This window comes from Indicator indicator, chromosome 1 (assembly GCF_027791375.1).
Source record: "Indicator indicator isolate 239-I01 chromosome 1, UM_Iind_1.1, whole genome shotgun sequence".
In the NCBI taxonomy this organism is placed as follows: domain Eukaryota; kingdom Metazoa; phylum Chordata; class Aves; order Piciformes; family Indicatoridae; genus Indicator; species Indicator indicator.
This window is the reverse complement of record NC_072010.1, coordinates 28,424,104-28,440,417: the sequence shown is the minus strand read 5'-3', so window position 1 is coordinate 28,440,417 and position 16,314 is coordinate 28,424,104. Positions and strand designations below refer to the sequence as shown.

At 38.2% G+C, this 16,314-nt stretch overlaps 1 protein-coding gene across 1 annotated transcript in view; it reads right to left on the bottom strand.

Moving 5' to 3' along the window:
• The window catches only part of COG6 (component of oligomeric golgi complex 6), a 53,373-nt gene extending 40,629 nt beyond the window's left edge, over positions 1-12,744 (bottom strand). Inside the window, exons 1-4 of the mRNA XM_054381656.1 lie at positions 12,619-12,744; positions 11,863-12,006; positions 11,424-11,495; positions 8,250-8,308 (exon numbers count right to left, since the gene is read on the bottom strand). Of these exons, the coding sequence (XP_054237631.1) occupies positions 8,250-8,308; positions 11,424-11,495; positions 11,863-12,006; positions 12,619-12,744 (401 nt within the window). The remainder of the gene's footprint in view (positions 1-8,249; positions 8,309-11,423; positions 11,496-11,862; positions 12,007-12,618) is intronic.
• Positions 12,745-16,314: the final 3,570 nt, after the last annotated feature.

Genomic DNA, 16,314 nt, shown 5'->3' with positions numbered 1-16,314 from the left:
GCCAATTTATATCTAAGTATTCTTTTGGAAACTAGGGAAAGGCTTTTACTGGAAAGAACAAATTTTTGAGGTAAGTGCTCCAAACCAAGCAACATGTACAAAATGCATAAGTAATTCATTCATTTTATGATGAAGAGTTGATGAGTTTATCAAAATCATCACGCAAATAACAAATGATAGCTGACAGCAGAAAAGTGAATGTGAACTTAGGTTTCTCCTATCTGTAATCCCTGACTAAAGACAGGTAGTCTGCATAACACATTCTGCTCTAAAAATGAAGAGGTGAAAACCAAAACCACTAAAGTAGAGGGGATACTAACTCCACTGAAATGACTCAAACCTTGCCAAACAGAGTACTAAACGCTAGGGAAAATAAGGCATATATGCTGGAAATAAATTTATAAAATTCAGTAATTTTCTACTTACATACTGATAAGGCTTCCTACAAACATCACTAGTATGTACCTACAGAACGGTCTGGATAAGCAATTTTCACAGGCAAAACCTCAAGCAATCCTGTGATGCATTTACCAGGTAAATCAGTGTTTAACAATAGTTAAGATACAAGATATCATTTCTAACTTGTGAACAGAAATTAAGTTAAAAAGAAGTATATTTCCAGTGAATAGTTTCTTTTCCATCTTCTGGTGAGCTTGTTGATCCTGGTGTACCAAATAGACCTCTATCTTCAGCACATCTTTTATACAATTTGACATAAAATTTGAAAGGGGTCTGCTTAGTCTAGCTCCAAATTTGCAATCCCACTCAGAAACTTTGCTAAAGGCATAAAAATAATCCACTGTTCTCTACATCCACATGGAATAAGATCATAACAAATTAGCTTAACCAGAAGCAAGAAGATAACTGTATCAAAAAGCAGGAAAGAAAAAAGGAACCACAATCAATTTCCAGGTAAGGCCACAGGTTCTCTGTTGCTAGGTTTTTCCTTAAAAGCATATTACAAAAACATCAGTCAGGAGTGGTATCATGTAACTGATTCTACACTTGAGATAAACATTTCTTGACCTGTAAGGATACAACTCATTTCGTACTGATCAGGAGTACTTCCTGCTTCAGAGTACATGGTTGTCAGGTAGAAAAGCTAGCAGAAGATAAGGCTTTGCACTTTTTCTCCTGGTTGTGGCTAGAAAGTTAGCACTGGTTTAAGAACTGGCTGGAGGGACGGGCCCAGAGAGTAGTGGTGAATGGTGCCACTTCCAGCTGGCAGCCTGTCACTAGTGGTGTTTAATATCTTTACTGATGATCTGGATGAGGAGACAGAGTCCACCATCAGTAAGTTTGCAGACAACACCAAGTTGGGAGCAGGTGTCAACCTGTTGGTGGGTAGGAGGGCTCTGCAGAGGGACCTTGACATGCTAGATAGCTGGGCAGAGTCCAACATGATGGCATTCAACAAATTCAAGTGCTGGGTTCTGCACTTTGGCCACAACAACCTCATGCAGTGCTACAGGCTGGGGTTGGAGTGGCTGGAGAGCAGCCAGACAGAAAGGGACCTGGGGGTACTGGTTGACAGCTGGCTGAAAACGAGCCAGCAGTGTGCCCAGGTGGCCAAGAAAGCAAATGGCATCCTGGCCAGCATCAGAAATAGTGTGGCCAGCAGGAGCAGGGAGGTCATTCTTCCCCTATACTCAACACTGGTTAGACCACAGCTTGAGTACTGTGCCCAGTTCTGGGCTCCTCAATTTAAGGACATTGACATACTTGAACATGTCTAGAGAAAGGCAACGAGGTTTGTGAGGGGATCTTGAGCACAAGCCCTATGAGGAGAGGTTGAGGGAGCTGGGGTTGTTTAGCCTGGAGAAGAGGAGGCTCAGGGGAGACCTTGATGCTCTCTACAACTACCTGAAAGGAGGTTGTAGCCAGGTGGGGGTTGGTCTCTTCTCCCAGGCAACCAGTGACAGAACAAGAGGTCAGTCTCAAGATACATCAGGGGAAGTTTAAGCTCGAGGTGAGGAGAAAGTTCTTCACAGAAAGAGTAATTGGACAGTGGAATGGGATGCCCAGGGAGGTGGTGGAGTCACTGTTTCTGGAGGTGTTCAAAAAAAGATTGGATGTAGGGATGTGGCACTTGGAGCCATGGTTTAGTTGTCAGGAGGTGTTAGGTATTAGGTAGGACTTTATGATGTCTGAGGTCTTTTCCAACCTGCTTGATTTTGTGAATTAGGGCTGGGGGTTTTTTTTGACATCCATTTGAGCCATTATGGTTTGTTATGCCCTGTTACCCATACACTTTACTGTGGTACAAATCTGGAAAAAAAAAAAAATCAACCTCAGAATTTCAAGCCTTTACCATTCCCCACATCAAATGATAATTCAGTTTAGGCAATCACTGCTTTTTCTCATGAAGCATATTCACAGGAGTAAACGTAATTACAAGTCTCAAAAGGCCAAGACAGAAAATAAATCTCATCAGTGCAAACCACCAGATCACTGCTTCTCTCAGCATACACTGATGAGAGCAAACATCTCTCTAACCTGCTACAATTACTGCTGAACCTCCTGCATCATTGCCAAATTGACTGATGAAAAAGATATTTCTTAAAAAAAAAAAAAAAAGGGAAAAAGGACTATCAAGAGATAAGCATAACAGATATGTAGTTTGGCACTAATGAAGCAGCTGTTCACTATAATTTTTTTCTAAGTCTTTTGACCTTGGATTGAACACAGAGGTGATACTCAACTCAATGAATTTCAAGAACTGTTTATTCAATTTAAATAAAAAGATTAACTCTGAATGTAATTCAACTAAATTAAAGCACACACTGCTACATTACAAAATATCCTTCAGGATCACATCCAACTGTATTTTTAAAAAGTGAATAAAACCCTAGTCCTACAGAAATGTATTTCCAGGATCAACTTAATTAATAAGGACTGTGACAGCAAAAACCACATTTTGTTCTGTTTAAGAACTCAATTAATAGAAGCTAGCAAAACAAGGTATTCTGTAAAGGTGATCAAGTACATAATCTGAATGAAAGCTCTGAAACTTTAGCCTGACAAGAAAAATATTTGTCCAAGTCCTTTACATTCCCATTCTTTCAGATTACAGCAGTCTTTACTTCCAAAAAAAAAAAACCTTGTGACTCTCAATGATTTTTTATTTCTGCATGTTTATCTTCTGTGATTTCCCTGAGCCCATACATGCACATAATTGTTCTTATTTAATTTTGTAAGAAATAATACTGTAACTATTACCCTCTGGTCTCTTTCTTCAATTGTTAAATCCATGACAGTCATTTGTGGCTAACCTCAAAAACAATCTTGCACAATACCTCACCATTAAGTGGCTGGTAAAACTACTATGAAGGCAAGGTTCTTGCATTTTGTATACAGAACTATGAAACTGAACTGTTTTTTGTCTGGTTTGAGAACTACTGAATTCTAGGACACTTAAAAGAAGGTGAAGTAGTTTAGCATCGCAAGTAGTTTTTTTACTTCACAAAAAAAGACCTAAACTCAGGTACAACAAGAAAACAGGAATCAGAATCACAGAATGTTAGGGGTTGGAAGGGACCTCAAAAGATCACTTCAGGGAAGAAGATCTTTTTTCTGTTGGGAATGTCAATAAACACATTCACATCTTTTAAAACACAGTAGTTACTTGAAAACAGACTAATCTCATTAGTGTACATAAAAAGACAAATGGAACGTGAAAGCAGTATTAGTGTGCTCAAGTAAATGTATAGAAATCTACTAAAGTGGACTTTAACAATTCACAGAAATTGTCAACATTAACTACCTCAGTTTTTCTTTATTAAAGTTTGTTATTATGTATGCCAAAACAAACATTCTGTTCAAGATTCTACATTACCAAACAGCAATAAATTATGTTATAAGCAGGTGGGTTGAATGGCTTAGACTACTTTATTTCATGCTTTATGATTCAATTATGTTGTGATATGTCCCAATTCTACAAAAAAAAGAGGGGGGGGGAAAATCTTTAGTTCCTATGTTAATTCCATAATTTAAATAATGTGAAGGAAAACTGTTCTAATTTTTGCAGTAAAGTTGAGCAAACTTCAGAGAGAAAATAAATTCAGAACAACCAGTTTAATCAACCAAAGAAATACACCAACTCAGACATATTCACAAATACAAAAATGCAGCTGTATTAGATTATTTTTTTAAATATATTATCTAAGTAATATACTCTATTTAGCACTTATGTCCAAACAGGTCTAAGGCTCATGAACTAAACTACAAGAAAAACAATGCTGAAAAGCAGCTACCAGAGAATGTAGACGTTTCAAGCTAAATCTGACAATAACATCTTGTATTATACCCAAACATTTCAACCAAGAGTCTTAAATCACACATTTTACCCAACACAGCAAGTACCAAATAGCTCACCAGGATCATCTATAAGATATGTATGTAAGAAAGGTGGGCCACTATACCTTCAAACAACAAACTTGAGAGACTAGGATCACCAAAATGCTCAGGCAAGAAGATTAGGAAACTGAAATTAGTTTTGAACTACACCTAATTATACAGGAGATAATACAATGCAAAAACTACTTCATATATGAAAGCTAGAACCTGCACAGAACCACTGACACAGCCATGCCTTTGCAAGTACCACAGAAGAAAATTACACACACAAGGGTGCAAGCATGAACAAGCATTCTTATACTCAAGTTCCCATAGCCATTCTGCACCTTCAGTAAACTATTCTTCACTGCTTTCATGCAGTTCTTGATTAAAAAAAAAAAAAACCCAAACGCTATGTAGTTTCAAATGCCACAGGGTAACATTTTTGAAGAGGTATGTATGTCCACTGATAGGATAAGGAGCAACAGGTGCAAGCTGGAACATTGGAGGTTCCACATAAAGGAAAACTTTTCCACTATGGTACAGGTACAGGTATGGTATGGTACAGGCTGCCCAGAGAGGTTGTGGAGTCTCCTTCACTGGAGACATTCAAAACCTGCCTGGAAGTGTTCCTGTGGGACCTACTCTAAGTGATCCTGCTCTTGCAGGGAGGTTGGACTGGATGATCTTTCAAGGTTCCTTCCCATACCTAACATTCTGTGATTCTGTGACTTGCCCTTGAAAGGTCAAAAAACGTCGCAACCTACTAACTATTACTATTTCAATCTTCCCTTTATTTGCTTTGTATAGCTAGGAGAATAAAATTACAACTCCAATCAAAAAGATGATGACTATTGCCTTTTCCTTCTCTGGTTTTGAAGGTAATATTCAGTTCTTTTAATTGCAGTTTGCTTTAAACTTGATGTCAATCACAACACTTTTTGAAAAAATGTTATTTTCCTGAGAACTGAGCAGGCATGAGGAGGGTTTACCCAAGCCCAGGGTTCCACCTGTCATTTAAAGACAGTTATACATCTTTGATTAAAACCAGAGATCACATGCATTCTTAGAAAATGAAGAGAAGTAAACAAAAAGCTGTGAAATACAAACTCAATTATTCATCTAAGTAACTTTTTATCTTCACCATACAGAGTGCAGATGGGAGCCTGTTTTCCCTAAAATTTCAAACACAAAAACTAAATATTTAGATAAATCCAAATCCCTAATTACCATAAATCCATGAAACCCATCTGAAAGTTTATCATCTTCCTTCAATTTTAGAACATTAAACCAAATCAAAACACTTTCCTTCTAAAGTCAGCTAAAGTGAATCAGATAAATGCTACACAGAAGACTTTTCTTTTTCACCAACAGCTACTGTGGCAAATTATTTACTTAAAATGAGAATAATTTCTAAAGTTATTTAAAAATGGCTAAAAACCGTGAAAATAGATGAGAACTTCATGTAGTACTGAGTGAGAATGGCAGAGTCAAAATAACTTTCCTTATGGTTGGTGTAAGCATCTGTTTCAGCAAAATGACAAGTACTACTATTTTGTGCCATTTCAAAGCGTTCAGTAACTATCACTGTGAAGAACAAAACTAATGTTATGCTATTTTTATAACATGGCTTACATTGGTTTTCAGAGTAGTGTTATTTTTGTAACATAACTAAAGTTATTTTTCAGAGTAGTGTGTAAAAACATACTACACAGCACTCTTAAGAGCTTAACTCATAAATACTGTGAGCACATAAAATGGATTTTAAAAAAATACTTTAATTAAAAAAATTAGACAGAAATTTCTACAATATTGATGCTATTTAAATACAAATGTCTACCTAACCTGTGTTTTCTTGTGAAAAGCCTATCATAAAATAAACATCTGTAAGGACCACAGAAAGCAGAAATAGAAATTTGGGACTGATGAAATTTAAAGATGACTTCTGTGCTTCATAATTAGCAGAGACATCTTTTTACAGGAAGAACTCAGCAATTACTGTCTTATTCTAGACTGACAGTTCTTGAGTTAGGGTCATTGATTCATTTTCCTTCTTAATGAACGGATCCAGTTTCATCTCAGCAATTCAATCTAACAGTGCTTTAGGACAACCTTCAGAAGACAGAGAAGCTACTCCATCCCAGTTTCATCATTTACTCCTTTGCTGGCTAAGAAATGTCACCTGTGAAGCTGAAGGAACCATCAATTAAATACCTGTATTTTGTATGACTGTAGGCGATGTTTTAGCCTTTCAAGAGACCCCTAACGCTTAGCAGCAAATGCCTCTGTATGTCTCTGATGTAAACCAAAGTGATGCACCAGAACAGTCCTTTAACGAGTCAAAAGAAAAGATTATTGAAATGTCTCAAACAGAACAAAAGAGTCTTCTTATGGTAGCTTTTGCTTACATTTTTTGTAAGCTCAGCCAGGAAAAGTTACTTCTGTTAATAAATGGAACTATTAGTCTTCTATTACCGTTGTATTATAAGATCACAAGTACTGTTTGGCTTTTGCTAGGGAGTACCCTCATGGTGTTCTTAAAAACTGATTTTCAGAAAGGGAACTTTTTTCTACATATGCACTCTGAAGTCAGAGAGACCCTTAGAAAGACAGGGTACTTCCTGAGCCTTTTTTCCTCTTCCCACTGGAGAGATGTTCTGTCTCTTAAAGGTATTAGCAGAAAGTCTTTCAAGTAAACTATTGCACAAGTAAGAACTATATTGCAGAAGTACTGATGTACAGTGTTTAACCTCCTTTAACGGAATTTAAGGCTAACTAGACACGCACCACTTGAGAGTGGTCTTGGTATCTTCCATTCTGCTTCAGAGCATCAAAACAGCTTTCCTTTTCTTGAGACCACAAAAAAAATGACTTCTCTATCCTACTTCTAAACACACTCCTATTTAAAACAATTTTTCTAAATCTGCTTCTATACACTTACCCAAACTGTGCCTTTGACAAATCCTTCATTTTATCTCTTCATTGTACTGTATGCAGTTACTCTACATTCCACTTTTCAAATCCGTACAGATTACACACTAACTTCACATTCCAACGCTCGCAGGACACAATCTCGTTCCCGTAACGTGAACCTAGTGATTTTTAGTGATTTTAAAAGTACACCCTGAGCTATCCAAAGCTGTAATTTCTACTAGAAAGTTATTACTGGAAATAATTATTTCTCTTCTCCAGTGAACTGTATATAATTTTCAGAAGAAAGCTCATAAAGCAAAGAGATAATTCTTCTACACTGACAAAGCCCAAAGCTGTAAAATCAGACACCCTAGCCATAAAAACAATAAAGACTACTTAAATCTGCCATAAGTTATTATCCCCTTCCCATGAATAAAAATACTGAAAAGAGCAAAATAAAACCATTTTCTTCCACCAGAGGCTGGAGAAGCAAGGGAAAAAGTGGTTTGTGTTGGGCTCATTAAACAGCACTTAGGTATTTCACAATTAGCTTTAAACACAGACGAGTAGGTAACAACCCAACTTTCTGTTACTACATGCAATCCCTGAACAAAAGAGTGATTTCCACTGGCCATGAAGCATTAACAAGAAGCCTGTGAAACTGATGGGACATTGAGCAGATCTACATCTGTTACAGACCAATATAACTTAAATTGCCAATTGACATTAAGTACATCCACATTCAACATTCTGTTCCCCTATACTTACTTACTTTCCTAAAAGGCTAATTTGTATGTTCTTACCTTTTAGTACCTCTAGTAAACTAAGAGTTCAGTATTTTTATTCCAATTGAGCTACAAACACTGACAGCATTAAAACCAAAGTACAAATACAACAAAACTCCAAGTCATTACTCAAAAATTAGTGGCAGAATCAGATCTACAAGAAAATTCCATCAGTACTGTCATGTCTTCAAGAAATAAATAAGGTTGTATACATACTTTTCTGCCTGGAGTTTCGTGGTTTTTACTATCAAGTCTTGGGTTTGTTCCTTTGCTGCCTGGAACACAATTAGAATTATGAAGCATGTGAAAAACACAAACATGTCAAATTTATTACACAACTTTTAAAATATTTAATACTTTTGAAGTGTTTTGACTGTAAGCAGTTTAAAAAGTGTGCTCTTTGAAACAAAAGGCTTTCTTGAAATAAGTATTCATTAAATCAATTTTCAAGTGTTAAAATATAAATTAACATCCTTATCCATATATACATTCAACTTCGCATAGATTTATATTCATGTAGTTCATCTTTAATTTATATTTAACACAAAAACTCTACTATAAATACTAGAAATAGTTTTGATTATTTTGTTTAACAGCCAACTGCAAATTTTTTGCAGTTTTGTTTTGTTACAAAACAAAAAATGTCAAACAAGTTTCTCTGGAGGTTGAACTGCCCAGTATCAATGTTCACTGAGATATTTTGGACAACATGAATACAGCTCTGCTGGTCTAAGCAAGTTTAGCTCTGCAGTCCGAGCAGCTTACATGGCTGTAAGGACAAAGAATTATTATTAAGAACAATTTCTTCACCAGCAGGGTCATCAAGCACTGGAACAGTCTGCACAGGGAGGTGGTGGAGTCCCTATCCCTGGAGGTATTAAATAAGACACGTAGACATGCCACTTTTGGATATGGTTAGTGTTTGATTTTGCAGTGCCAGATTATAAATTGGACTTGATGATCTTAAAGGTCTTTTCCAAGCTAACGAATTCTATGACTTTACAAGTCAAAGAGCAATGTATTTAAGAAGTTCACCACAGCCCTAAATACTCAGTGATGACAATGTAAAGGAATCCACAAAGAAACAATCCTTTTACAGACAGTAGCTGCATGACTAAAGGAATTGCTTCAACTGAAGTTAATGAATTCTGAAACACTACTCTGCAAAAAGATAGAAGACATTCAGAATTGTTGGTTTCCCACTGGAATAATAATAATAGTAGTTGTTATTATTATTATTATCATTATCATTATTATCATTATCATCATTATTATATTTATTACTACTTATTTTTTATTATTATTAATACTTATTTCTAATGCTTCAGTCTAACACAAAAAAACTAGACCTGAACTATTCAGTATGAAAACCTGCTAATTCCAGATGTTTTGTTTACCCCTTCCATCAGAGTTCTGTATTTTAATAAACCAAAAAATAAGAGATTGGCTTCCTTTCCAGCACCTTCTGGACAGAAGAATGGTAACAGTAGGACAGTAGAAAGAAAGGAAAAGCAGTTTTTCTGGATATAGCTAGATATAACAAGCCAATTTTTATTTACATGCATTCAAACACATGCCAGATACTGTTATTATTCTATGTATGCAAGGTAAGAGCTTGCATCTAATAAAAAAAAAAAGTAAGTTGCAGAGAAGAGTCAGAAAAATCAGAAAGTTGATATTTAATGTTTCTTGCAGATCCAAAATAGGAATATTTTTCTATTACTCTTGAACTCAGTATCCTAATTAAAGCTTTCACTATCCTTCAAGCCCAATTTATTCCATTCCAGCACTTGCCTCATGCTCTCCCTTTCAGCCCTTGCATTTACCAAGTCCTGAAATCAGATCTGACAGAATATGTTCATTTGCATTGGATGGTATTATAAAGTTAAAAAATAAAATAGGTAAAAAGCTTTTTTGCTTATCAATATATTGTCCCCTTTGTATCTTGTATGTGATCTGCTCTCTTAGCACACTTTTCTGCTTTATATGCTATAGATATTCCACTTTACATTTTCTACTTGCTCGAGCACATACTTCATGTTCTATTAGACAAAATACCAGAGTATATACCAACTGAGTGCTAGTTCATGGGCTTATTAACTTCACATTCCTACAAAGAAAACATGGGTTGAATTGAGTCAAGTTAGGAGTTCTACATTGCTCTAGAGGAAATTTCACGTGGGACACAGAACAAAACTACCTACTGACTTTAACAGAAAAAGAAATTACTGCAGGGTGGCTCTACTCTGGGGAAAAAAATGAAAAAAGAAATACTCATAGAGCGGATAGTTACACTTCATGATCTAAAGACAGAAAAGCACAAAAATCTGCATGGGCACTTGACTCATTTCCACATCTAAGAGTTTAATCAAACAGCTCCTGAGCTGGAATAGGGAATACATCCACATCAGCAGTGTTCAAAGAGACGTGAGACCTCCAAGATGCATTAGCCACTGCCTTCCACAATTGAAAATTAAGTACTGCAGTGGGCACCTGTACTCTCACACTTTTTGGAAGAAGTTCATCAAACTGCAAGCATCCTTATGGGGATTACATATCATTCTGTGATTTTGTTTAGTTACATAGACATGAAACCTACCCATGTACAGTACGGTACAGTGCATGAACATTAGGAAGGAAAAACGCAATTCTTTGCATAGGATTTTTTAGTGAAGGATTTTGATTTCTGTGCTATATTCAAAACAGATTCAGTTTGGCAAAACGTCTACACTTCAGCATCAATAAACCTTTTAAACTCATTGCAGTACTGAACATTGGACACTAAGCCCAGTCCAGATGTGGTAACACACTATAAAACATACCTTTTTTTCCCCCTTTAGAAGATTATGTATTCAGGATTAATAAAAGAAGACTTAGCTTTGTTGCATATCAGTATTTTGAGACAATGTTATGAAACAAAGCCAAAAGAATGAAGATAGTGCACTAGATTTTGTCTCTCTGGATTACAAGATGCTTTCTTACAAATATACCTGAGATATTTATATGAACACATAACACATGAAGTCAATGTCAAAGGCACATAAATTTTAAATGGAAATACATATATGTAATCAACGCTTTCATCTCACACAAATCTGATGTAATAAAAGGGTTTTGTCCACTCACGTACAAATAAGACATCACACTGCTATTCTCAAAATAAGTATATTGCTGTGCTCTGAATGCCAATTTGGAAGAAACTGATTTCTTCAATACATTTTCAAAATAAGTAAAAAGCAATATACTAATATCCTAAAGTAACATATATACTACACAAACATCTCTGTATCACTGTTAATCCCTCAAAATTACTATTTATCTTGTTAAAAAAAAGAAAGCAGACACATCTCAAAAGCAAAAATATTCATAGCACATCTGTTCATACATTACCTTCAAACGACTGGACATATCTTCACAGCAGCTGCTCATTGCCTGCACGTCTTCGTTTATACTCTCAAGCTCCTAAGCAAGTTTAGATAACAGTAACTGTGTTTCAAATCAGAAATGCCAAGCCCAGGCCCAGCTTCATCCCACCAAAATAAGATACCCAAGTTACAAACAACATAGCTGCTCTAGGCTCTTCATTCATCAATGGGGAGAAAGCACCTCTTAAAGATCAACATTCCTTTGGAATTTTTACCTGCCTGAAACACCACCTCTCTCTCTTCAGGACTTTCATCAAACAAAACAAATGATTAAACAATTCTACAGTTAGGTGCATTTGTCCCAGAAAGTCAAAATCTCTCTTAATCCTGTATTTTTTTATTTTAAACTTTAAATTACATAGCAGTACTCTTGCAAGATAGCTAGTCATAGTGCAAAAAGCTACCTCTTTAACTTGCTTGAATATGTGGACAAATTCTTCATTTATGGCTAAGCTTCGTCGTTCAATGTCTCCACGCAAGTTTCTTCGGGTGCGCAAACTGTTTTCAACGAAAAAAGTCGAGAGAGCCTTGAGTGCTTCCAGCATTTCCTATAAAATAAAAAATACCTTAACTTCTCATAGTTAAAAGTCAGCAGGTTACATCCCACTTCCATCTCAAGCTCATTGTCTGATACAAGAAATCAAAATACTACTACACGGTTTTAGAGAAAAAAATTACCTAGGCACACTCCAGATCAGTTGGTAACTAACTAAAATAATTTCTGAGTCTTTGTGTTGTGTGATGTAACACGCAGCTTTGTCTACTATTTTAGAATAGCTTTAAGAAAATTACATTCGGTTAAAGCATGATCCATTCACAACTACAAAGTATTTTAAACAGAAAAAGCTTAGAAGATGCCCTGTGCTTTAAGCGATCAGAACCTCCGTACTATGTAAAGGGAACGAATGGGTGCGTGGCATGTCACTGGATAAATAAAAATCAGTTTTACTTTTAATGAACGCTGCAAACATCAGCTTGTGACTCTGCTGCAGAACTGAGGACTTGAAAGGGCTCGCAACCCAATTTCGGAGCCTATCGAGGCTCCTAGCCGCTGATCCGGCCGACTCCCCGCAGGGTGCTACCCGCCGGGCAGGCCCGGTCCGGTTCCCAGGCCCGACCCGGCTCCCCGCCTCGCCCCTTCAAGCCCCCATGCGCTCTACCTTGTCGTTGTCCAGGCGCGTCTCCAGGATCTTGTTAAGCTTGCGGGACAGGGGGTTGCTGCCGGGGGCGGCCGGGAGCCCCGAAGTGGGGACAGCTGGAGGCGGCGGAGCAGCGGTGTCAGCCATGGCTGTAGCCCTCTCCGGCCGCCAGCACCGCACGCTGCGGCGGCGGACCAGCTCCGGCGGAAACGCGCTCCTGAAGCTTTAGTTCCGGCCCGGCCCGGGGCGCAGACCTGCAGCGCCTCCTTGTAAGGCTGGGATGTTTGTTCCTAGTACAGATGGCACTCGGGGAATAAATGTTTGGGGGTTCACTTCCTGAGCTGCTTTGATTACGAGCATGATGGGCTTGAAAGGAGATAGTGCCTTTACAAAGCAAGAACTTGCTAAGAGGGAGTTGGACTAGAAAGGGAGGAAGCAGACAGTTCACCTTACCTATGTGCATGTAAATGACCAGGGCCTCGGCTAAGTACCTTACGTTGAACCTTGCTATAATCACTAGGGGTCTCTCTGAAGATGGCAGACACTGAACACAGCCTGAACTTCTGAACTTCTAGGACAGAGCGCAGGCTTAATAGACTACTGAATGTTAACTTCTCCATCCAGAGAAGTGAAGAACCTAATTTAAATGAACATACGATGTATGATACACGGGGATTACATGTGAAGGGGAACATGTAGTAGGCGTTTCGGGAAAGACTGAATCCTGAGTACCTTAGCCAATGGGGAAAGGGAGAGGGAAATTTGCATCCGAGAATTCAGGATAAAAAGGGAGCTGCGTCTTCCAGCAGTTTGAGAGACCCCACAAGGAATTGTCCTGTGGACTCTCCCTTTATTCGAATAAAGTTTTACAAGACTCCTCTGTCTCCGTTGTGAACAGGAACTTCTAAATCGGATTAAATTTTCCTTACAAGCATAAGTAAAAAGGAAAAATAAATGGATACTATCACAGAAGCTAATAGCAATGGCAGCAAAACTGTGTCAAAACGAGTAGGGTGTCTTGTGTTAGCTGGACGTTTAACTGACAAAGGCTGCCTCTCCACCACAGAACAAGGGAGACATGGCTTTGCAATTCAGGGCAGTGGTGGGATGCATGTCCTCTGCCACTGCAGTGGAGGGCTTTGCTCACCAGGACCGCCTGAACAGAGTCCTGCAGCTGTAGAGCTTCAGTGGTAACGGGTCAAACACCTGCAGGGCCCTGGCTGTGCACCCTGCTTTGGTGCTGGAGCCATGACATGTCCCATGTGAAGGCTGAAGTGTGATGACGGGATTTCTGTGGGCTTTGCCAAAGGACAAAAAGCAGGTACACAGATGAAAGTAAGATGCCATGGAAAGCTGATCATAGAATCACTAACTTGTTTTGGATGGGAGAGACAAATATTTAAGATCATCAAGTCTAACTGTTAACCTAGCACTGCTAGGTCACCACTATAGATGACTTTATACAGCACATGGATGTTATTTACATAGGCAAGGATCCCACCAGGGCATTATCTCTGAAAACAACATTGCCTTGCATTTGCAATTCAAAGTCCGATTCCATTTGTCTGATGGTGTCTGGATCAAAAAAGCAAAGACTCAGGTGATACCCTATCTCCTCAGGGGTTTGGGGCCTTCACATTGCTTCCCTATAGGCTGTTCCTGAAAAGAACTGCAAGTGGATTGAGTAGCCTTTGCTTTTATGCCCACAGTGGGGCACGGAGCTTATAAATTTGTTAATTAATTTCTTCATGAATATCATCATGACTCATCTGCAGTCCCATGTCTTGTATGTGTCACAAAGGTGAGTTTGACATCACATTCTTATCAGTTTGTTTGTCCACCAGCAAACATTTCCCTGTTAAGTCAACTAGATGTAAACTGTGGGATAAAATGGTCGGGAGTTTGTGATCTGTGACTTCCAGACAGGACTTTGATTTCGGATATGAGTTTCAGTTTATTCAGTTTATCAATGGCAGACAGTTGTGGTTGTGTGTGTAATTTACTCAAGCATAAGTCTCTTACCAAAGCTAGATATGGCAGCAAAACTATAGGCGTCAGGAAAAAAATGTCTGGTACATGGTGTACATTTTCACATCGTAATTCCTTATCATGTTGGGTTTTATTTTGATTTTTTTCCCCAGGAACAGACAATGAAAGAACTGTTATCACTGTGCAGCTGCTGAAAGCATTCACCGAACACTCATTTGTTGCACTACAGACAGACCCACAGTTCAGCCTGGAGAAAACAAGGAGTGTATGGTCTGTGGAATTCCACCTGCAATCTATATAGCTCAAGCTAATACTGCTGTTGCACTTTCAAATGCTTTGAGGTACATATACTTTTTGAAAGCAAAGGCAAGAGGGTTTGTAGGAGTTACCTGACTGTGTTCCACAAAAGGCTAAGAATAAAACTCCAGTGGATGAATAGGTGGACTGTGGTCAAAGACATGACTGGAGCTGGTATTACCTTACCCTGTGGCAAAAGAGGAATGATAGAACAAGACAGAGGGTGAGAAAGGAGGGCTTTGGGGAAAGGAGAGAGGGACTAATGCAGACCTTGCCTCAGTGCCCTCAGAGGGCATAAGAACAGGGAAGGTTATGAAGTGAAGTCAGGGAGATGAAAAGTCATATAACAAATGTCTGTAATTAGTTTTGTTTTCTTACTGTGTAATAGATACAAAGAATTTGACACTACTGTTATGTACAGTTTACAGTCCCTTCTGCTTTCAGATGGAGTGAAGAAGAGCATCTGCAGGATGTAATTTACTGTTTAGCTCTGCCAACCCTGTGAGAGTGATATTAACCCTTCATGCTGCAGCCCCTGTGGAAGATCAGGTGAGTGAAACTTGGCTCTGCCAGGCTCTCCACTGCACACAACATGCCGCAAAAGAAATCCATCACTGCCGTATGTTCTTCACTAGTTGTCTGACATCAAATTATTCACAAGCTTTCTTTAGCATTTTGATGTCATTTTATGCTATGGTTGGGCTAGAAAATCCAGCTGATACACAGGAACATGGGAAAATGTTTTGTTTCTTTAAGTCACTTAGAGTTGGATATTTTGATGGTTTATTTTCCAAAAGGTTAATATTGTAGATACTTTTCTCCAGACCAAATCAGCCCTTTCCTTGAGCTAACAATATTTCAAAAGCTCAGACAGTCTTGACTCCATTCTTCAAATTAAGATATGACTCTGTGAGTGATTTGGCCAAAGGTCACCCTGACAGCAAGCTGTGGTCATGTAGTGAAACCTGTCTGTGTCTCCAGTGAACCTCCAGAAGAATGTACAGCTCTGACGTTTTGGGTTAGCTCATGCTATCTCACCTGAAGATTTATTGTCATGCTTCACAGCCAGCAGCAGTGGCTATAATATATGTGATGCTGAATCAGCCACCTGGTTGATGAGCTGTAAAACTCCTGTTTGTTATAATTCATTGAAAAGATAACACTAGCAGTACAGTATGCACTATAATGCATACCAAACCCATGAAAAAAAAAACATCCATTGATTTCAGGGGAAGTACTGTGTCAGCAAAACTAACAGGGTTCTCTAAGGAAGTGGGCATCTAAACTATGTGGCAAGGTCAATAGCATTGGTGATGGCACTGTAACTATTTTTTGTGAAGGCCCAAATTTCATCTAGAGAAAAAAAATAAAAGAAACAAATGACTTACGTGGTGGAGCCAGGGAAACTAATACCTGCTTGTGGCTGACTAA